Source organism: Eretmochelys imbricata, chromosome 3 (genome assembly GCF_965152235.1).
Source record: "Eretmochelys imbricata isolate rEreImb1 chromosome 3, rEreImb1.hap1, whole genome shotgun sequence".
NCBI classification, from domain to species: Eukaryota; Metazoa; Chordata; order Testudines; family Cheloniidae; genus Eretmochelys; species Eretmochelys imbricata.
Window position 1 is genome coordinate 109,068,713 of NC_135574.1, and position 23,712 is coordinate 109,092,424.

At 42.1% G+C, this 23,712-nt stretch overlaps 1 protein-coding gene across 1 annotated transcript in view; it reads left to right on the plus strand.

Moving 5' to 3' along the window:
* PHACTR2 (phosphatase and actin regulator 2) overlaps positions 1 to 23,712 on the plus strand; it is a 143,504-nt gene that overhangs the window by 112,891 nt on the left and 6,901 nt on the right. Inside the window, exons 8-11 of the mRNA XM_077813155.1 lie at positions 1,695 to 1,750; positions 10,766 to 10,827; positions 13,369 to 13,506; positions 18,038 to 18,114. Of these exons, the coding sequence (XP_077669281.1) occupies positions 1,695 to 1,750; positions 10,766 to 10,827; positions 13,369 to 13,506; positions 18,038 to 18,114 (333 nt within the window). The remainder of the gene's footprint in view (positions 1 to 1,694; positions 1,751 to 10,765; positions 10,828 to 13,368; positions 13,507 to 18,037; positions 18,115 to 23,712) is intronic.

Here is a 23,712-nt window from a genome sequence, read left to right on the forward strand (position 1 = left end):
GCTTACCTACATTTCCTCCATAGGTTAACCATAGGTTAAAATGAATACACTGTTCTTAACTTCTTGTCTTAAGCTGCCTTGCTTAGTAGTGGTGGTACTGATGTGCTCCACTCCAGAGGTGGCTGAATTTTGGCCATGGATAATAGATTATTACGCCACCCTAGTGGCTACATGGTTATGTTCATGTAGAGCTTTACACTTAAAGGGGAGTGTAAACCTGTGTAAGCACTATGAAGTTTAACACTCTTATCAAACTTTTTAACATTTCAGTCAGCACCTGGCACTTTAAGGGTCTGATTCAAAACCCACTGAAGTCAATGAAAGTCTTGAGAACTACTGATGAAAAGCACTATATAAGCGCTAGGTACTATATTATTTTATATTATTAATATTGTTGTTATTCAATGGGCTTTGGATCAGGTCCAAATTTTCTATGTACTTTTCACAATGAGTGATTGCTAAACAGATTAAAATCACTCATTTTTAACCCTGTCTGACTTTGTTCAAACTCTGTAAGCTGGAGATAGTCATGTGCACACTTGAAAATTTGTGCATAACTCAGTCCTCCATTGACCTGGGCTACTTTAATATATATACACAGTTACTGCAGCCCATTGCTTTAACAGGTTTCTTCTCTACAATGCAAATCAATGGAATACTATGTATTTGTGGGGAACTTCCATTATTCAGTGCCAGTCCCCTGTAGCTACATCTCACCTGCTTCTCTTACCAGAAAGTCCATCCTGCAGAGCTCAGCCACTCAATTCCACTTTCTAGCCTACCTCTGTGGCTCCAGCCCCTGCTGAAGTTTCATGCGCTCACCCACCCCTGTCTTTGCCCCTTCCTTCCATTTTCCCACAGACCAGCTAAGGTTTTCTAGTGCAGTCTGGTGGACATGATTAGATTAATTATGCCAGTGATGCTCCTTGGTGAATCACAGGAGTTTACTAGACAGAGAAGCTGCCTCTGGGTCTCCTAACTTGCACAGATACCCAACATTAACTTTCCTGTTGAAACTTCTCCTGCTTGTTTGCAGCCCAGAAGTGAATTTCTTTAGTATATTTATGGCAATATTAACCATGTTTTATAGGATACGAGCCTGAAAATAAGTGGTTTTCAGACATTTTTAAAATGTTCAGATACTTTTTGGCATGTAGGTAACTAAAATAGTTTTGATTTAAATCTCCAGAGTTTGCAAATATGTAGTACTCAGTCAGTAGTGTGCATTTTGCTGTGTTTAAAACAAATGAAATTGAAAGAATTTATAAATGCATGAAAATATTTCAACAGCTGCACAGTATATTACAATACAGTACAGGGGGTTTTTTGTACAGATTATTCCATCAAACTAGATCCCAAAGTGGAGTATTTTAGAGCCTTTTTTTTTAAAGGTTTGCACACACAGTTATCATGATTGCATCCTCACATTGGTCACTGGCATATCTAAGTGGCCAACCATGCCTCAAACTAGACATATGCCTGCTCAGTACCCAGTGTATGTGCTCAGTTGTAGAAACTGCATTCAGATTAACCGTGCAGTTGCACACCTACCCCTCAGTGGAAAATGAAGAGCATTAAAAGACTAATTAAAGGAGTTGCATTGCAGACTTTAACAAAGCAACCTGCTGTTTTTATTGTTAACCTTTGATTGAGAAATCTTGGTTTATAAATGGTCATTTAATTTGTACTCACAGGAGACTTAGCCAGAGGCCCACAACTGAAGAGCTAGAGCAGAGAAACATCCTGAAGCGTAAGTATTCTGTGCAGATTAGTGTAATTATTTATTCAGCAAAAAAGCACAACAACTGTGGGATTCATTAGGAACCTTGACTGCTAGTATAAAATGCTAGATTCATGGCTGGAGAGAGATTGGTGCTTGGTGAAGTAGCATCTTGACATTAGACCCATCATAAATCTGTAATGGCAGCACTAAATACAGGCTGTAGTCAGGGAGACAAACTGAGTCATTGGTCACACCCATACTCTTTCCCTTGACTTCAGTAGAGCTGCATGAGTGTGTCTGAGCGCAGAATCTGCTTCTACTGTTGTAAAAATCAGTCAGACAGGTACTCCTTAAAGGTATTTTTAATTCTTTTCATCACACCCCACTAACTTTTATAAGGAGGAAGGGAAATATTCTGTGCCCCCCAAACAGGGGTAGACATGAGTGAGTAAAGTACAAAGAGCAAAAAGGGAGGTGAAGGGTCCTGGAGGAGAGGAGACAATACATTCCAGCTCCTTGAAGATGTAAAAGAAACCATGCCTCCCTAAAGCTGTATTAGTATTGCTGGTTTCCTTTGTAATGGGGAGGGAGGAGGAGAGGCAGCATGCCGCCAGTGATGTCAGCCCTGCCCACCCTCAGATCTGCTTCTCCCATAACTATAGTTATGCATTTTTCCATATTGCCCCCATGCATGGAACATCCTCGCTCAACTGATCCGTAAGGCTGCCACTCACCTCTCAGGACTCAGACCTTCCCTGACATCTACAAGCAATCGGCCCATTATCCTGAATAGGTTGAGTATAGCTGATGTGTTGTTTAATTGTTGAAAAAAACAATGAGTATGAAGTATATTGTACATACTTTGATTGTTTGCCCATCTTCACCCTTATTTATGTTGCTTGCCTACTCAAACGGGTAAGCTCTTTGGGGTAGAGACTTGTGTCTTCCTTTGTGAGTGCCCAATACCTACCATATTGTGGGTTCTACCAGCATATGAGTAATAAATGACAGCAATAATAATAGGAAAACTAGTCCGTTTACAACCAAAAAAACCCACCATGTAGACTAGATGTGTAGAAATTTTCTAACCATGACATAAATGATACAATGTGTGTAATGCTACATTTTCAAGCACATAGTCAACCATTGCATGCCTGGAATCCGTCTCGAAATACCTACACAGAATGTGTGAGTGGAAGAGAGGAAGAGAAGAAGGCATGGATGGCATGCCTTGTGAAATCCAAGTGACTTTGGCAATATCACTTGATCAGGCCAACAAATCAAAAAAAAAAAAAAAAGTTATCAGCTTTCAGAGAAACCATAATGCTGATAAAATACCAGTGATGTCATCCAGCCTTTAGGATAATTACTAAAATTGTAGCTTCTGGTTATCTGCTATGCATAAAAGAGGGTTCAACAAACTCCTAGCCAAGAGGTGATCTGCAATATATTTTGTAATGAGGAAAATTTTGAATCTCTGCATTACACTATCAAATGTAATAAAGATAAACTGTGAAGTATAACCATATTAATCTGATAACCAGTCAGCAAACACTGGACCACATGCAGGGTTTAAAATCTCATATAGTATTTCCTGGAGCCCCAGGGCTGGGGGTTTCTGCCCCACAGGAGGTGCCGGGGCTGATGGTTTCTGCCCCACAGGGGACACTAGGGCTCGGGGCTCCTGCCCCGTGGGGCGTGCTGGGGCTCGGGGCTTCCGCCTAAAGCCTTTGAAAAAATTTACCGGAGCTCCGCTCTGGACAACTCCAGCTGAATTTAAGCCCTGTGTACACGAGAAAGATAATTCCAAAAACTCATACCAGTATATCACAAGCTACTTCTGCTGACTTTGAGGACACGAGTTACACTTTCCCTGTCCAGGTCTAATAAACGTGATCTATCAACATGTCAAAGGACACAATCAAACTAAAAATTACACCTAGAACTAATTTTTTGACCTACTACTGTTACACATAACACAAAAGATGAATATAGATGATAGAGATTAACAGAAGATAAATATTTTCTCTGTCGTTTCAGCTAGTTTACGTTGTGGGTTTGACAGCACTTTGTGTATAGTAACTTTCACTGTTTTCATAGAATAAACAGTCATTTTCCGTCAAAATTTATAACTCTGCTGGACACTAAAAACCATGGTTTTAACAGAGACACTGGTTTTGTGGCTCATTACAGTTTGTAATACACCCTACTGCCTGCTAACCCTCCATTGTTCTACAACTGCAGAGGTGTTAATTGCCCACTTTGTTTTAAGTGGTCTCCTACAGTGTGTGTATGTAGAATTGTTATGTTTAACAATCTTTAACACCTTGAATTTAGCTTGAACACTCAGGTTACTTTCCCCAGACTTGAAGAGAGCTGGTCTACAATGAAAACTTACATAGGTCTAACTTCGTCTCCCAGGGGTGTGAAAAATCCGCACCCCTGGTGACGTAGCTATGCAGACCTAACCCCCTGCTATGTGCACAGCGGTAGGTTGATGGAAGAATTCTTCCATCGACCTAGGAACCACATCTCAGATCAGGTCTGTACTAGTGCTTATGTCGGCAAAATGTTTGTCACTCAGGGGTGTGAAAAAAACACACCCCAAGTGACATAAATTTTGCCAACATAAGTGTTCATGTGCACTGTGCTATGTCGGCGGAGCACACTCTCCCACCAACATTGCTACTCCCACTCGTTAAGCTGCGTTTATTATGTCAATGGGAGAGCTCTCTCTCGTTGGTATAATGCGGCTACATGAGCGCTTTTACAGTGGCACAGCTGTATCGGTACAGCTGTGCTGCTGTACGCTTGTAAGTGTAGACATGGCCTCAGGGAGGGTGGATTAACTATAACAATGTGAGAATCCCTCCCATTGCTGTAGTGAGTGTCTACACCACTGTAAAAACAATGAGGAGTCCTTGTGGCACCTTAGAGACTAACAAATTTATTTGGGCATAAGCTTTCGTGGGCTATAACGCACTTCATCAGATGCATAGAGTGGAAAATACAGTAGCAGGTATAAATACACATCACATGAAAAGATGGGCGTTGTCTTACCAAGTGGGGGGTCAGTGCTAAGGAGGCCAATTCAGTTAAGGTGGATGTGGCCATTCCCAACAGTTAACAAGAAGGGGTGAATATCAACAAAGGGAAAATTATTTTTTGTAGTGACCCGGCCACTCCCAGTCTTTATTCAGGCCTAATTTGATGGTGATAAGTTTGCGAATTAATTCCAGTTCTGCAGTTTCTTGTTGAAGTCTGTTTTTGAAGTTTTTTTGTTGAAGAATGGCCACTTTTAAGTCTGTTATTGAGTGTCCAGGGAGACTGAAGTGCTCTCCTACTAGTTTCATGGTTTAAGTGTAAACATATCCTCACCCTACCTGGTCTCTCTCATTTTCCTGTGGTATTTGTGTGGGTCTTGCTCAGAGAAGCAGGAGAAAGAAAAACATTTCAAAAATTAGGAAATTTTTATTGTAAAAGGTGGCGTGGGCACTCAAGAGCACATGTAGTACCTGAAACTACTTTTTATTCATTTTTTAAATTTAACACATTTCAAGTCGATGGTGATCTTTTAAATGCCAAATAGGTGTGTTGCTTATGTTGACAGTGCCCTTAGCCCATTACCAGTGTGAGCTTTCTGAAATTCTCTTAGCTCTTAAACCAAATGTATTGTTTATGGGTTTATTGTGCCCACTTCCTATGGACAGTTCTGAAATGTTAACATCCCTTAATTCCTGTATTGTTGTTGTGTGCAGGATTTGTGAGTGAGTCAGAATTTCTTTCATAAAGCTTCCTTTCTGCTGTGGTGGGTTGTGTTAGTGTTAGAACTACCCATAAACAGAGCAGTACTGCAGCTGGAGAAAAATTGTGATTTGATTTATTTTTTAGCATACATTTGGGATAGATTAGCTGATGCACAGATCAAATTGATCCAAATGTTTGCCCCAAAATTAAGTTGAATCCAAACCTTTCATAAGGTTCAAAAAAGTTTTTAATACTTTGGTTTTTTGCACCTCTAGCTAAAGCAAAGATTTATGATGTCAAAAGATATTTTTTTATTTTTATAGTTTCAGCGAAACCAGGAAGTACTGGAAATCCTGTGACAGAGATTCTAGCCTGATTTCTAGATCATAGACCCTTGGATAAGTGTGTATAAGCATCCAGACTTTTGTACCCTTCCACATTAAAAATGAAAAGTTAAGTAGTAACTTGAATGAGTTCTAACACAGGCTGGTTTCTTGCATGCTGACTTTGAAACATTTTAGATGTGCATCCTTGAATCAATTATGGTGTTGCATTACAGCAAGGAAGCTTTTTCAACTCTCACAAGGAATCAAGTTTACAGCCATTGTGTTTTTCTGTAGCTGTAAAGAATAGCAAGGCTTTTTGGACCGTGTGCCTGTCCTCTTGCCAAGCCTGGCTTTTTAGAAACATGATGTAGCTTTTGGTGCTAGTTAGGGAATATTAATGATTATCTTTGAATGTGAAAACAGAAACTGCTTTTTGTTTTTGACAGCATTCCAGGATCCTAGTGCTTTGTTTGTCGTCTTTTTCATTTCCCTAGCAATCCTACAAAGTAATCTAAACATAGCTAATCCCCACAGGGACTTAGTGGAAAGTTCAGTTTTACGCTCCTGGATTACTTTATAGTTGAAAACAGAACAGTCCTTATGCGGAAAGATTTCTCTCTTTTCTTCCTGACTTTCTGTGGTGAATTAAAAATCCCATAATGAGGCCAGGGTCTAAAATGCCAGTATTTTCTGTCGCAGTCGTGGCATAGATGTTTATTTCTCCAAGGTCACTGATTTAAAGAGACACAAAAATATCCCACAATTGACATCAATTTAAAATTCCTCTCATCTAGGATCAAATTCTGGCTTGGGCAGTGCCTTCATGTATGTTCCAGAAGCAGCAGCCAGGAGAGGAAGGAAACCATAGAATAGTTTTTCCGGTCAAATTCCAGCTGCCCTTCAAACCAGAGGAGATCACTCTGCAGGTCGTCTGTAGGTGGAGCTGCAGAGGGACATTCCAGGATAGGGCTTGCAGATTGCGAGCATGGTGCGTGCATTTAACTCTCAGCCCCATACAGATGATTTCTGCTCCTACGGTGGAGAGCAGCCAAACTGGTCCCATGAACACTTCTTTTGCAGCATGAATGTGTATGCCTGTTTGGGCAAGTCAGCCACTTTCATACCTGCAGCCAGAATTTGGCACTGAGGAGGGATTTTCTAATGTGCCTAAGTGAGTTAGGAGCACATCTGAATTTTGGTGGTACTCATGCTCCTAAATCACTTAGGCATCTTTCAAAATCTCACCCTGTATGGCCAATTACGGAAAACAAAAACATTATTCTATTGCTGAGAACTGTTTTAAGGACAGTATTTATGTAGGAATTACGCTAAAACAATGTTTGGTCTTCTTGGCCAACTATCTCCTGTGCATCCTCTTGTGGTCTAGGATCTTACTACAGGCAGCCTGTCTCAGTTTTTCCCTCTTGGACTGTTCAAATAAAATTTCACCCAGGCATTTTCTTGGTCAAAAATATCCCTTCTTGGAGTCTGGGTTTATTAATATAAAATGAACTCTAAATAAAATTTAAAATCCCAAACAAAGTCCGTTCATAATCCCACACAACACAAGGTTTCTCTTCCACCTCCCAGCCTTTCCTGCTTGGGGCCTTTGCATTGTCTCTTCTGCATGGACTAGATCTTTCCCAGGGGTCCCTACCATGATCAACTCCCACAGTCTGAGGGTCTTCCTCACAGAAGCTTTTGCAGACTCCACAGCTTCCTGAGCTTCTCCCCTTCATTGCAGAGCAGCCCATTGCTGCTCTTTATAGGGCAAACCACCTGGAATCCCTAATCTCTCCAAGATGGGGATCATGCTGTAATCAGGGCTGACTAGCCATAGCCCTCCAGCCCTGAAGGGGCAATCCACCCTGTTACAGTGTGAAAAGGGTGTTTTATGCGTGAGTTACAGTGCTGAGTGCCTTAAGTCAGTGAGCCAGCTCCTCAGCCAGTGTATCAAAGAACTCTACGTAGCCACAGGATTTCAGTCCTTTTTCTTTAGGGCTTGAGTTTTATTTCTCCGAACAAAACAGTTCAACATAAGTTCAACATATAAGCCATGTCCTTTCTCCTGACTGTAGGGTCTCCTGATGGAGCTCATCTACTCAATGCAGGCCTCGTTCCTTACACCCTCTGTGTGGGTATAAAGAAGGCTCTCTATTCCCTTCTGCTGGAGCTTTCCTTCAACAGAGTGGCTTCCAGCTAGAGCTGTTCAGGAATTTTTCAACTAAACATTTCTTTGGATTCATCAAAACCAAAATGTTCTTGTGGAAATGTCTCAGTTTCCACTAAAATTTCAGTGCGAAGATTTCTTCGGTCTGGGATGAACTTTCAGGTGAAGGAACAAGGGTCGGGGGAGAGAGAGAAACAGACAAACACACACACCCAATAGCCAAGTGATTACAGCACTCCTCTGGCATGTGGGAGACCCACATTCATGTCCTTGCTCCAAATCAGGCTGTGTAGGGGCTCAAACCTGGGTCTCCCACATCGCTAACCACTGGGCTGTTACTAGTGGGGGCAGTCTCTCTCTTGTTAATAATTTTTCACAAAAGAATTCAAAAGGTCTCATTTTCACTCAGATACAAAACAAAAACAAATATCCCAATCTCAAAATTATTCACAAAATGGAATTCTTTCTAGCCAGTCCTACTTCCAGCCTTCCTAGCCTGCTCCCTTCAAGGTGCACACTCCCAGGCCTGGTTGCTAAGGAGAAACTCTCTGCTCTTTTCTCATCTCTAGCCTTCTCCCTTAACTCAAGCTTTGCAAGAGGCCTAGCTCTGAGTTACAATCTTCAACCACGTGACCCCAGAATTTATTCCCTTCACCTTGGTGGCACAGAGGGCAGCTGAGCTCTGACCCCCTTTAAAGGCCAGCACATCCTGTGCCTATTGCCAAGTAATTGTATCCCCAAATTTAAAAGAATTATGGTCTAGAGAAACATAGATCCGGTAGACTAAATGATTAGTAATGGTTCCTTGTGATATAAATTCAGAGACATAATCCCAGTATTTCTCATATGGAGGTTCTTACCATGCTTTAGGACATACAGTGATTTAGACAAGCAAGAGAATTCAAAGTTATGAATAATAACTAATTCTAGAAAGAAAATAACAAAAACAGGCAACAGTACAACGTGTGTGTTCACTTACAATCTCCTCTGGGCTCTCTCTTCCCTCATGAAGAGCTTGCAACAGAGATTACACCCGGGAGATCCAGTTCCTGTAGGGACAGTCTTCTCTAAATGAGCTAAAACCAAGTGACTTAATCCCTAATTTAATAGATCCTGTTTAGTTGCCTTAGATATTGTGGTTATTGATTACAAAGGGAAGTTTGTTTAAAAGTAAGTCATTTCCACGTGAGTCATCATAAATATACTAAAACAGCTAATAAATGAGTAAAGGTAAGTGATCTTGTTAAACTCTGTGAAATACAGTAAAGGAAAGAGAGCTTTAGTTAGACTACTTAAAGAAGTCATATGAAGAATATTCACTTCCATATCTCAATACATGTAATTTCAATCATAGAGTTAACCTAGCCTTGGCAGTCTTTGCAAGATTTTATCTCGCTTGAAGCTTGAAGTTTGGTGGCAAAATCTTCTTGAGGAGCAATGCTGGTGTTGATTTTCGTCTGATGCTGTTTTTTGTTGTTTGTTTCTTTCTCTGCATCTCATGCTTTATCAAAGGAAATTTACAAGTCCTGAATGATGTTCTGTCTTCAGTGATACCCAGGTCACCCTCTGTGAAAACATTTACAACAGGTGTACCTGTTGAACAACCATAAGCCTAACGCCTACGCGAGATTCAAACTTCGTTTTGGAAACACTGTATGTTCACACAGTTTGGCCATTTATTATGGATGAGGGCAAATCATACTGAACAAGTGTTCAAAACTGTGCTCTCACCTTCTTCTAACGCAGTTTGGTCACAACCGCAGTGGACAGATAAACTCCTTTAGAACTAGAGTTGGTCCTGAACCAAAACCCTCAATCCAAACTCATGACCTTGGGGAAATGTGGATCCAGATCTGAGCTTTGCAGTTCAGCCAACATCTCTGATTGGAATATTTCATCCACAGTAAAGATACACTCAGACATAAGCAACAGAGCTGGGCAAATGATACAAATAATTTTCTGCAAACATTCATCAGTTTAAAATAATTTATTTCACCCATGTTTGTACCCCTTTTTAATTTGCTTTCCACAGACATTCAGGCAATCAGTTTTCACTGACACAAAAGTTTCTGGAAAGCAAATTTCAGTTACATGCACAAATATCTGCAGAAATTTTAAAGTTGCGTATGAAATTATTTGCCTCATCTGACCAAGGAACAGAAATAATAAATAGTGATTGGTCTGACTAATCACAATTAACCAAGACAGCTCAAATTATGAAAATCAGATGCTCACTGAGAACTATTAATGATCAATCCATGGAATCTAACAAAAAACAACAACAACAAAGCAGTTCACTGTCTAATTTCCACTAACAAACAAATTTGAGGAATTTGCTTTCTGCTCATGGATATTCTGGGAGCAAAAAAAAGAGGTTAGGTTCATCAGGTAGGTTATTCACTGCAAATTATTTTCTCTGCCCTAGTAAACACAATTAAACTCTGATTCTAAACTAAGGTAAAGGGGACCTTGGGAATAAAGGCAATGATGATCTTAGTCTCTTGGCAGGTAGGTGAAGCAGCTGTGCAACTCCTTGTTTGTTATTTCACAGAGTGGAAATGACGGTAGCCTCTCTGCTATATTCCAGGCACAGGGTGATAGCTACAGAAGGCTACAGAGTTGGGAATTGGAGAGGACAGAGAAAGGCAATGAGAACACACACACAAAAATAGGATAGCTCAGAAATATGAGTATGCATGAGCCAATATTCTAAGGCCTGAAACTTACTGCCAGGAGAAATATACCATATACAGTTATAGCCCCTTTCTCATCCCCTTTATTTCTCTCTTCCAAAAACAGAGAAGAATGAAGAAGAAGAACAGGAAGCCAGGAGGGAATTAAAACGCAGACTCAGCAGAAAGGTGATAAAATGTTTTATGTGTAGTATACTTGTATGTATAATAAAGGATGAGAATTTTTCTTTATATTATTCTAAAGTATATTCAGACATACTGACAAAATTCCCTTTCCCAGCTCCATTTTCCCAAAAGGTAAACCCTGTGTAAAAGATAGAATGGGCCAAAGTCATCCTTGGTATAAATCCAGTCTGTCCAATTTTCCCTAGCATTTTTACAGGGCAGAACTGCCATCTTTGAAGGAAATGTAGGGCCCGATTGTGATTAGCCTTTGCATGTGTGTGTAAGGAGGGGGTGTGAGTACCAGGAGCTTTCCCGAGTGTGCGCACACACGCCCATGCAACCCCAGGTGTAGGTACTTGCCTCTTTTGGAAAAGGAGGGTGCTGGAAGAGGTGTGAGGCCCTGAAGAGCCCTCCACCACTATCCGATACACAAGCCAGTAGAGCTTGCCCATCACAGATGGGAGCACATACTGCATTCTCCTGTTCAGGGTTGGCCTAACTCTGTTCCCATTCGAGTCAATGGTAAATCTCCCACTCACTTCAGTGGTAGCAGACATAAGCCAACACTGAAGGTTTCTGAAAATCCCACCCACAGTGCCTCAGTGATGCACAGTGTCTCTCAGAGCTCTTAGTGGGACAACAGCACAGTCCTGATCCATCGAGTATATCTAAATCACTAAAATTGATCATCAAGAGCAAAGTGGGTAGTACCATGTAAAACATTGCAATGCAAGGCTCTCTCAACAGGTAATGTATAACTTTTTGCTTGTCTTTCCTAGTCTAGTACAAGAGAGAACCACAGTATACAAAATATTTATCATTGTGCCCAAGTCAATTGTTAAATTGTGTTACTTTTTTGGATTGTGATCGTCCTGTTAATCTCATGGATGTCTCTTTTTTCTGAATAATGAGAAGTTTAAAACCTTAAAAAATAATTTTACATATATATATAATGCACATATTTGATGTGTGTGTACATATATATTATTAATTATATATACGTGATCCTGAAGCAACAAGCACATAAAAAATTACTGTTTTTCTAATTGTGTCTAAATTGCTTGTAAACGTGCATGTTATTGCAGATTAGGGCTATATTCTGCTCTCCATTAAACCAATGCAAACCCAGTGATATCAACTGGATTTTGGGAATACAGGAATTGTCATACTAGATCAGACCCAAGGTCCACTTAGTTTCATATCCTGTCTCTGACAGTGACCAGCACCAGATGTTTCAGAGGAAGGTGTAAGAATCCCATAGTAGACAGATGTGAGATTGTCTGCCCCCTAACCTGAGCTCATCCTGGTCCCTAACAGTTACAGATTAAACCCCCTGAAGCAGAAGGTTTAATATCCCTTCCAAAATTGAGTTAATTGCAATAATGTTGGATATTCTTGCTATCCATACAACTATCCAATCCCTTTTCAAATCTTGTTTAGTTCTTGGCCTCAGTGACTTCCTGGCAATGAGTTCCACAGTTTAATCAAACATTCTGTGTGAAAGTAGAAAAGGAGTACTTGTGGCACCTTAGAGACTAACCAATTTATTTGAGCATAAGCTTTCGTGAGCTACAGCTCACTTCTGTAGCTCACAAATACTTATGCTCAAATAAATTGGTTAGTCTCTAAGGTGCCACAAGTACTCCTTTTCTTTTTGCAAATACAGACTAACACGGCTGTTACTCTGAAACCTGTGTGAAAGTATTTCTTTTTATCGGTTTTGAATTTTAACCTTTTAATTTCATGGAATATCCCCGTGTGCTTGGGTTACAAGAGAGGGAGAACAGAAGTTCCCAATTTACCTTCTCTATTCTATTTGTTATTTTATATATTTTGTATCATGTCCCCTCTTATGGGTCTCTTTTCTAAGGTAAACATTCCTAGCTTTTTTAGTCTCTCTCCATATGAGCATTTTTTTCCAGACCCTTGATCATTCTCATTGTTCTTCTCTGTATCCTTTCCAGTTCTGCTCTATCCTTTTTGAGATGAGGAAGCCCCGTAGTATGACATACAATTTCCCTACACTTTCAAAAATATATGTGCAATGGCAGAATTTTGTTTACTGTGACAATCATTAGTTCACATTAGTTAATGTGTACCTTGATTGGGGTGACTCAGATCATTTGGTTCAATATCATAATAAAGATAGACTCTCTGATTCACAAATTCTTTTTAGTTAGAGAAACCCGTCAAAAACATGTTCTCTTTTTGTAGTGAAAAACAGATGATTGTAGGTATTAATGTAAATACTAGCATTGTCTAAGAGGGTAAATAGCACCAGTGTAGCAAAGTAAAAATTAATGTTTTAGAGACGATCTGTCAAGATTCTTTGTGGCCTGTCTGACAAAGATTAATTTTATACTCTAAGAAACTAGGTTGCACTGCTTTCTAGTTCCTGTTTGATGTTCCCTAGATGGTGCCTTTTTTTAGACACCTGAAAGTGACCCTGATTAGAAATACCATTAATGTTCTCTTGAGGTTACGTCATACCCGAGGTTTTATTTTGGCTTATTCAATTTACTCTTTTCCACCTCCTGTTCACAGCTCAGTCTGAGACCTACAGTGGCTGAACTGCAGGCAAGAAGAATCCTACGTTTCAATGAGTACGTGGAGGTAACAGATTCCCCAGATTATGATCGCCGAGCAGACAAGCCCTGGGCAAGGTTAACGCCTGCAGACAAGGCAAGAGACAAATAGAGATTGAATTCTATAACTTCCAAAATATTTCTCTGGTCTTATTTTCAGTCCCTCCACACTAGTATCATTAATGACATCTTCTTGAGGCAGTGACATTGACAGGGTACCATGCATTCCCCACACATAGCAGAACCCACTCAGATGCCTATTAAAATTGTACTTACCAGCTCAGTTGTGGCAGTTCAGAGATGAATCTCTCACACTTTTAAAATCCCTCCTAGGCCAGTTACATCACTGCTGTGAGCTTTTAGTTGCAGTCCTTGGAATTCAACCAATGTTTCTGCAGTTAGAGGCCTACATGCTGGCCCTTAAGTGCTGCTTTTAAAACCAGTTACAGTGAAATATAACAGGCTCTCCCATTACTGTAAAATGTTTGGCCACATGAATACACCATCACTACATTTGTCAGGTGACCAACTGCATTCATGCACCATTGGGGAATAAACTCAGCCTTCAGCGTCAAAATCCTATGTCTTTACCCTGCAATTTAACAGAGCGGTGAGATTAACTCGGTAGTAGAGAGAACTTTAAACAGTGAGAGAAGCTACCAGGTTTCTTTTTTACTTATAAGTAGAGTTTTAAAAATTAGGTAAAATAATTCAGAAGAAAAGTCATGCTTTTTGGTGAAAAGTCATAAAATATTTCAGGCTTACTTTGCTAAAAAATGGATTCAAGTCTGAGAACAACGTGTTTTCATTCTTTGTGGCTGCAGATAACTTCAGAGGGCAGAGCATAAGGAACCAGCTCCCACTCAAAAGGCAGTGGCAGCTACTAGTCTTAGCTTCCAAGTGACTTTAGCAGTTCGCTCCAAGTTCAGTGAGTTACACTGTTGTAGCCAGGCGGGAACAAAGACCTGAGTGGCTGTAGCAGTGTCTGCATCAGAGAAGAAAGGGCTGTCCATGCCAGCCCCAAATGGGGAAGAAAAGATGGCTGTGCCCACTGGTGCCATCTGAGCATCTATGTGCAATGGTGTCACTAACTTTAAATCCTGATATTACCTTCTGCTTTCACAACAGGCCGATGGACACTCTCAAAGGAGGAAGCAGTCATATACCTTGCCAGATCCTCACAATATTTTCAACCAGCATTATCACTATTTTCAGAATTGAATTTAGGTCAACTGGCTTTTGTTCAGGCCCCATCTATGCCAGATTTTGGGAGAACATGTAGACTGGTACATCTGAGTCTGATGAAAAGGGGCTCTAGAGCAGAAAGTCACCAGTACATTGAATTCACTGTAGCCCGTATTTCCTCATGATCTCCCCTCGTGGTTTTATAATGGTTGAACAGTAAGAACTGAGTAAGAACACAGTAAGAACTGAGCCCTGCAAGACTTCACAGTTGAAAGAGAGGACCAGTTACCCAACACCATCTCCTGTCACTATTCCTCTGAAAGGAATGAGTGGATGAATTATCACGTGATCCCATCTACTCTTGCCAGCCTGCAGTTACTTCAGCAGCCCCTCATAATCAACTGTCTTAAAGGCCTCTGAAAGATCAAGTAGAGTCACCAAAGACATTTGGCCTTAAGTCTCCTTAGGAGATCCTCAGCCATGGTGTTTCCATGCCATGCTCAGATCTGAAGGAATCCCGGGTGCTTCACATTATTGGATATCTCTAACCTGTACAAAAGAAGGGGGCAAGTTGAGAGAGGTGAATGTAGGGGTGGGAAGAGAGGCAAGAGAAGCTGGCTTGAATCCTCAGATTTTTGTTGTGAAATGGCTGTAAAGTTCAGGATCCAGTTATGACATTAGCCCACAAGGAAAGAGCTGGCCATTCCTGTTACTGTTGATCATGCTGTGAAGAGCACTGTTTTCTTCAGGAAGTTTGTACCTTACACAGTACAACACACTATTTGGGTGCAATTCTGTTAAGCTGGTTGTTCCTCTGCCTTTCTGGAAGGAATTACTTTTCTTTTTTTTTTTTAAGTCAAATCAATAGGGCATATCAGAAAAATCTAGTCAGCTGTCCCATTCCCCTCTTTGACCACCACTCCCCCTGAAAGATACCTGCAGGATTTCTCTACTAGAAATGGGTGGTTTACCAACCACCGTTTCTGGACTAAATTGTGGAGAAAATTCAAGATGCTGTAATACCAAGTAAGGCAGAGGTTCTCAACCTTTTTCTTTCTGAGCCTCCCCCCCCCAACATGCGATTAAAAACTCCACGGCCCACCTGTGCCACAACAACTGGTTTTCCGCATATAAAAGCCAGGACCTGCATTAGTAGGTAGCAAGCAGGGCAATTGCCTGGGGCCCCATGCCATAGGGGCCCATGCCAAGCTGCATTGCTCAGGCTTCAGCTTCTTCCCGGGTGGCGGGGCTCAGGGCCCTGGGCTTCAGGTGCTGAACATTCTCTATTCCCCATGAAGTCTTCAGGAGCTTAGAGCACTCAGCACCTTGCAGGAAACTGAGGTGAGCAGTCCTGGTGCAAATAGCAGCTTTATCCATCTGCGTTGGGAGTTGCACCAAGCAAACTACACTGGTAGCTAGCGCTGATAGGTCAAATCAGTGTAGATGAGGCCTCAAGTCACAGCAGATCAGAGTGCCACATTTAGAAATGATACAAGAAGGGCTTGATTGTTCATGATAGCAGTGGAATTTTTTTCAGTTGTAGGTCACATGCTCAGGTCTGGCTAATAGTGGCTGAAAGTCATTATTCACCACCTGAGAGACAGGGACCAATAAAAGAGATTACCTCACCCGCCTTGTCTCTCTGATACCCTGGGACCAACAACACTGCATACATTATTACCCACCTGAAATACATTTTTAGGCTCAATACATTTTGTAATGAACAGGTTTCCACAGCACAGTTGGCACAAATTGGTCTCCATGTTTTCAGTCTCAGCAGAGGGGCAAAGGGTCCAGTGAATCTGAAGACTCCATTACCTCTTTTCCGTAGAAGTAGTTCCTCTAGGTCCAGTTGAAGCACATCAGTGGAAAAGAGGTCTCCTGAGGTCTCTTCCAGCCCTAATCTATGAGAGGCTGAGGGAACTTGGGTTATTTAGTCTGCAGAAGAGAAGAGTGAGGGGGGATCTGATAGCAGCCTTCGGCTACCTGAAGGGGGGTTCCAAAGAAGATGAAGCTCAGCTGTTCTCAATGGTGGCAGATGACAGAACGAGGAGTAATGGTCTCAAGTTGCAGTGGGGGAGGTCTAGGTTGGATATTAGGAAAAACTATTTCACTAGGAGGGTGGTGAAGCACTGGAACTATTTCATTAGGGAGGTGATGGAATCTCCATCCTTAGAGGTTTTTAAGGCCTGGCTTGACAAAGCCTTGGCTGGGATGATTTAGTTGGTGTTGGTCCTGCTTTGAGCAGGGGGTTGGACTAGATGACCTCCTGAGGTCTCTTCCAACCCTAATATTCTATGAATCTATGAAGCTTGCACTATACCAGTTCTGTGGATTCAGGACTCTGATATCTTGTCAATCAGTATGGCATATGCTTAAAAACAAGGAAGGATGCAATATCTGAGCTGTCTCTTTCCTTACTATTTCAGCAGCCTTGTGCTAGTGTATCATTGGTGTTAAGCAGGACAGTCCCCTGCTGGAATGTGAAATTTATCATTTAGGAGATGGCATTCTGATGACACAGTGTAAACTTACCACACTGGAATTCTGTCCTGCTTTGAAAGACATTGCTCTTTAATGAGCTGCTTTTTTAAAGGATTACTCAAATGGTATTACTTGTATTTGACATACAGAAAGAAGAAAGACAGAACAAACCTTTCACTGAACAGCGGGGTCTGAAAGCAGTGGTTTTAAAATGTTTATAGATTTGGACCAAAAGCATTTGTAGCAATACCTGTGTGTGTAGAGTGGCCATTTAAGAAATTATATGAATTACATAGTGAATTAAATTGATTACCATTCTTTTTCATAGGCATTAAGGACTGACATTTTAAAGTGTGCTGAATTTTTGCTGTTCTTTAGTATCTACCAGCTGAAAACAGGGCCCTGGAATGTCCAAACACCTCACATAATGTTACATAAAATTGATCAAACAGAGTGACTAATTTCCATTTGAAAAGTGGCATTCATATAGCATTCCTAAAATCTTGTCTCCAGTCGGGAGCTATAGGAATCTTGCAGTTTATGCAATTGCTATGCATGAAGTATGACTCATCCTCCCCTCCAGGGCTGTATGCTGTGATAATCTCTTTGCAGATGCATACTAAGCAGGTGGCTGTTGAGGGTGACAAATTCCCTTTCCCTGCTTCTTTTGTTGCAAATGCCATATTTTGGAGGAGGGATTTTCTGGCCCCAGATATTTTCTTATGGCTTTCCTAAAAATGGTTTTACTGCTTCAAATAACCATAATTGAAAGAGCCAATGTGTTCTTGGGATCAGAAGTGTGCAAGAGTGATGGATTAAATGAAAGGATTTAAGTGAAAAGTAAATGGAAAACAACAGAGATGAGGGTATTTTGCACCTCATAGGAGTTGGAATTTGTTCTGTTAATGTATTTTTATTGGATGTTCACCTTTCTGTTGTTTGTGCATGTTTTTAATTAGGCAGCAATACGGAAAGAACTGAATGAATTTAAAAGCACAGAAATGGAAGTACATGAGGAAAGTCGACAGTTTACAAGGTGAGTAAAAGTACCTTTTGGCATAAAGCCAATGAGAGGTGAATGTATTAGTCTCTGCCTTTCCCAAGTCCTCTAGAGTTATGCTGTAATTAATTCCTTGACTGGTGGGATTTCCCAGTGTTGCTGATGTGATCACTGAAACCACATAATTGATATGGCAATGAGGGTAACCAGAATTGAACAGATTTTAAATGGAACAGATTGCTTATGAAATCTGAAAAATAATCCTTTCATACATTTTATTGGATTCAGCATGTCCCAGATGAAATTCACAGTCTGCATGTGTGGGAGGAGAGGCCTGCTTCCATAGAACCACTGCATATGAAAGTATGTGTTAGTGGGTGCTTTGGGACACTGGAACCAAGCTAGCAGTCTAGCAAACTTCACAAAGTCCATTCCCATTCTGGAGAACTTCCTAACAATTGCCAGAGCTCCTAGCAATCTTTAGGAAATTTGCCAGATTCAGACATTCCATTCTAACATACCTAATTTGACACAAATAACATTTTAATATGCATCTCTGTTTGGACCTGTGCCGTAGATCTCACCAAGATATTTCAAATAAGCCTCGTTTGAAGTATTCAGGATACGTTATCTTGCAGCTAGGATGTGGCAAAATAAAAACTAAAAGAATTTTCGAACTATGATTAATACCTGTCTTTCTTAAATCCCATATCTTTAAAAGGGCATGTCTAAATAACCTTAAATTTGGTCTAAAAATAGTTTGCTGGTTACAGATCAAACAAAACAAATGTGAAGCTAATAGGAGTTTTAGTGTGGATTTTAAATTAGGGATCAGAAGGTACTAACAGTGTAAACCAATTTTGCACTCAAGCTACTACAACTCCATAAGGATTACTCAATATAGTGTTATTGTATTAATAATAAACAAGGCCCTGATATTTTTAAAACCACTATATAATTATCAAATAGATCATTATAGAGAAAGTGGTATCCTTTATTTAGGTCCCCTAACAATTCCCATTATAATTATTTTTTCTTACAGTTTTTTGAGGAGCTCTAATGTCTCTATGATTTGCAGCAGGATTTTGAAATTTGACAGAGGGTTATTCCAGAGGTCAGGTGTATGCTTTTTTGCTGTCCCCATGAAAAGCTGTTCTGATTTATCCAAATTCTAAGCTTCTGAAGATTGCATTTAGCAGTCTGCATTATGCTCAGTAGAGCTTGCTGCTAAAATCATTCAACCAGTGCTTGATTTGTAATGAAAAAGATGCAGGGGCTCAAGCAATTTTTTTACATTCATAACAGATGCAGTGAGCCTACAGGTGCTAGGGCTATGAACTGCCAGGCCGAGAGGTGCTGGGGCTCAGCCCTGGCAAGCCCTACCACAAATTAAACCCTGCATTCACCATTGCATACACCATGCTCCCCTAATCTGCAGCAAGGGAGATTTTGGTTAGATATTAGGAAAATGTTCTAACTAGAAGGATAGCTTAGTACTGGAATAGGTTATCAAGAGAGGTTGTGGACTAGATGATCTCTCGAGGTCCCTTCCAGCCATACATTTCTATGGTTCTATAAAAACTGAACCTTCAGATAAAACACACACAAAAATTGATCCATAACTGGGTCCCTTCCTCCCACTGCTATTGCTGCCACCACTCCGTGATTGTGTGTGATCCTGTAGCTAGACCAGGGGTCTCAAACACGCGGAGTTCTTTCCTGAGACCCGCCAAGCTCCCCGCGGCCCCTCCCCAGCGTGCCGTGTCCCCAGCCTACCTCCAGGCCAGGGGTGGGAAAACTATGGCCCCGGGCTGGATCCAGCCCCTCTGGGCTTTGGATCTGGCCCGTGGATTTGCCAACCCCGTGGTGCTGAGGGCCCCACACTGCTCCGGGAAACGGTGGGCACCGCTTCCCTATGACCAGGGCGGAAGGGGGAGAGGAGAACTCCGTGAGATGTTTTTTGCCTGTGGTTACCTCCCCTGAAGCTCCCATTGGCCGGGAACGGGGAAGCGCAGCCAATGGGAGCTTCGAGGGAGGTACCCGCAGACAAGAACAGCTCACGGAGTTATCTGCTCCCCCTCCGCCCGGGGCCGCAGGGACAGGGTGCCCACCGCTTCCCGGAGCGAAGCAGCACAGGGCCAAGGTCAGGACAGGCAGGCAGGCGCCCCTGCCACCCCAAAGCCGCTCAAGGTAAGCGGCACCAGGCGAGAACCCGACCCCTCCTGCACCCCTCCCCCCAACTCCCTGCCCTGAGCCCTCTGCCACACCCCACACCCCTCCTGCACCCCAACTCCCTGCTCTGAGCCCCCTGCTGCACCCCAGGGGTGGGGGTGGTGTGCGGGGGCAGCTGGGAGGGGGTGATGCGGCTCTCGAGCCAACTACGAGTCCTCATGTGGCCCTCCTGGTGATTTGAGTTTGAGACCCCTGAGCTAGACTGTATCAGAATGCATACTCACAGTGAGGCTGAATTGGTCTAAATGATCAACTTTAATTCTGGCATTTCCTAATTTTTGAGTGCTTGACTTTACAACTTTTAATCATCTTTTAAAATAAGGTTTTTAATGTAATTATAACAACACCTAGCACTTCAATGCAGTTTATAAACATGAACTAATTGATTCTCATAACACCGCATAAAGCAGGTAAGGAAACATTGTCATTTTTACAAATGGAAAAACTGAGCCAAGGATTATAACCATACATACAGTTAGGGATTAGAACCCAGTGTTTTGCTTAGACTATTAGAAAATGCCCATAACGAATATGGATACAGATCACTAGGCCAAGTGCATAACTCGTGTATCTCCATTTGGCTCCCTGTGTCTTGTATTCCTTGTATTCGTTAGTCTTTAGGATATGTAAAAATACAGGTTTAGAAAAGTGCAATATAAAGTAAATTGCAAGAGACTATTCTGTGCTATGAACTGATACAATTGAAATTTAACTCCTTGATTACATCATTACAAATTATATGGCGAAATTAACACATATTTGTACAAGAGACACCAAAGAGGAACTTGGAAGCATTTCTCACCAACACTGAAAACAGTAGTTGATGGACACAGATTGCAGTAGGATTCTCAGAAGCTGGGCCCAGAGGTCTGAAGCGATCCAATACTGCAGCAACTCAGTGAGAAAGGTATTTAGGGGAGGGGCTTGAAACAGGGATGCCAATCCTATCCATCGTGCACGTAACCAGTGAGTCCAGGTGGTCCTCAAGGAGCTACTACCTGAGGAAGACTCGGCCCCAAAGTGTCCCCTCCCTGTTAGAATCATAGAATGTTAGGGTTGGAAGAGACCTCAGGAGGTCATCTAGTCCAACACCTTGCTCAAAGCAGGACCAACCCCAACTAAATCATCCCAGCCAGGGCTTTGTCAAGCCAGGCCTTAAAAACCTCTAAGGATGGAGATTCCACCACCTCCCTAGATAACCCATTCCAGTGCTTCACCACCCTCTTAGTGTTTCCTAATATCCAACCTAGACATCCCCCACTGCAGCTCAAGACCACTGCTCCTTGTTCTGTCATCTCCCGCCACTGAGAACAGCCGAGCTCCATCCTCTTTGGAACCCCCTGTCAGGTAGTTGAAAGCAGCCATCAAATCCCCACTCACTCTTCTCAGACTAAATAAGCCAAGTTCCCTCAGCCTCTCTGCATAAGTCATGTGCCCCAGCCCCCTAATCATTTTCGTTGCTCTCCACTGGACTCTTTCCAATTTGTCCACATCCTTTCTGTAGTGGGGGGGCCAAAACTGGATGCAATACTCCAGATGTGGCCTCACCAATGCCGAATAGAGAGGAATAATCACTGCCCTCGATCTGCTGGCAGTGCTCCTACTAATGCAGCCCAGTATGCCGTTAACCTTCTTCGCAACAAGGGCATACTGTTGACTCATATCCAGCTTCTTGTCCCCTGTAATCCCCAGATCCTTTTCTGCAGAACTGCCACTTAGCCAGTCAGTTCCCAGCCTGTGGAAGTGCATGGGATTCTTCCATGCTAAGTGCAGGACTCTGCACTTGTCCTTGTTGAACCTAATCAGATTTCTTTTGGCCCAATCCTCCAATTTATCTAGGTCACTCTGGACCCTATCCCTACCCTCCAGCGTATCTATCTCTCCCCACAGCTCAGTGTCATCCGCGAACTTGCTGAGGGTGCAATCTATCCCATTGTCCAGATCATTAATGAAGATATTAAACAAAATCGGCCCCAGCACTGACCCCTGGGGCACTCTGCTTAATGCCGGCTGCCAACTAGACATCGAGCCGTTGATCACTACCCGTTGAGCCCAACAATCTAGCCCGACAACGTAGCCAATCTAGTTTCTATCCAACTTATCGTCCATGCATCCAGCACATACTTCTTTAACTTGCTGGCAAGAATACTGTGGGAGACCATGTCAAAAGCTTTGCTAAAGTCAAGGTATATCACGTCCACTGCATTCCCCATATTCACAGAGCCAGTTATCTCATCATAGAAGGCAATCAGGTTGGTCAGGCATGACTTACCCTTGGTCAATCCATGCTGATTGTTCCTGATCATTTTGAAGCACTTGGAGGAGAGGAAGGTGGATTCCTAGAAGACCTGCTTCATGATTTTTCTGGGGACTGAGGTGAGTCTGTAGTTCTCTAAATTCTCCTCCTTCCCTTTATTAAAGATGGGCACTATATTTGCCTTTTTTTCAATCGTCTGGGACCTCCCCCAAGCACCACGAGTTTTCAAAGATAATGGCCAATGGCTCTGCAATCACATCAGCCAACTCCCTCAGCACCCTCAGATGCAGCGCATCCGGCCCCATGGACTTGTGCATGTCCAGCTTTTCTAAATAGTCCTTAACCTGTTCTTTCACCACTGAGGGCAACTCACCTCCTCCCCATACTGTGCTGCCCAGTGCAGCAGCTTGGGGGCTGACCTTGTCTGTGCAGAACGAGGCAAAAAAAGCATTGAGTACTTCAGCTTTTTCCTCATCATCTGTCACTAGATTGCCTCCCCCATTCAGTAAGGGTCCCACACGTTCCCTGACCACCTTGTTGTTGCTAACGTACCTGTAGAAACCCTTCTTGTTACCCTTCACATCCCTTGCTAGCTGCAACTCCAGTTTTGCTTTGGCCTTCCTGATTACATCCCTGTATGCTTGAACAATATTTTTATTCTCCTCCCAAGTCATCTGTCCAAGTTTCCACTTCTTGTAAGCTTCCTTTTTGAGTTTAAGCTCACAGATTTCATCGTTAAGTCAAGCTGGTCGCCTGCCATATTCGCTATTCTTTCTGCACATCGGGATGGTTTGTTCCTGCACCCTCAATAAGGCTTCTTTGAAATACAGGCAGCTCTCCTGGACTCCTTTCCCCCTCATATTAGCCTCCCAGGGGATCCTGCCCATCAGTTCCCTCTGTTCTCTCTGATTGGCCTGTGAGAGGAAGGAGTAATTACACTGAAGTCAGTGGAGTAACACTAGAGAAAAACCATTGCGGTTAAGAGCAGAATCAAGCACAGATGTTGTAGGATTGCAATTCTGGGAGAAAGGAAAGAGCTTCAATCTCCTCAAGGCCCTGTTGTTAAAAGGAATGTAACTCATGTAGGTCACTAATAACATTGGACTGAAAAAGCAAAAGTAGGCTTAGGTCTAATAGTATCGTGG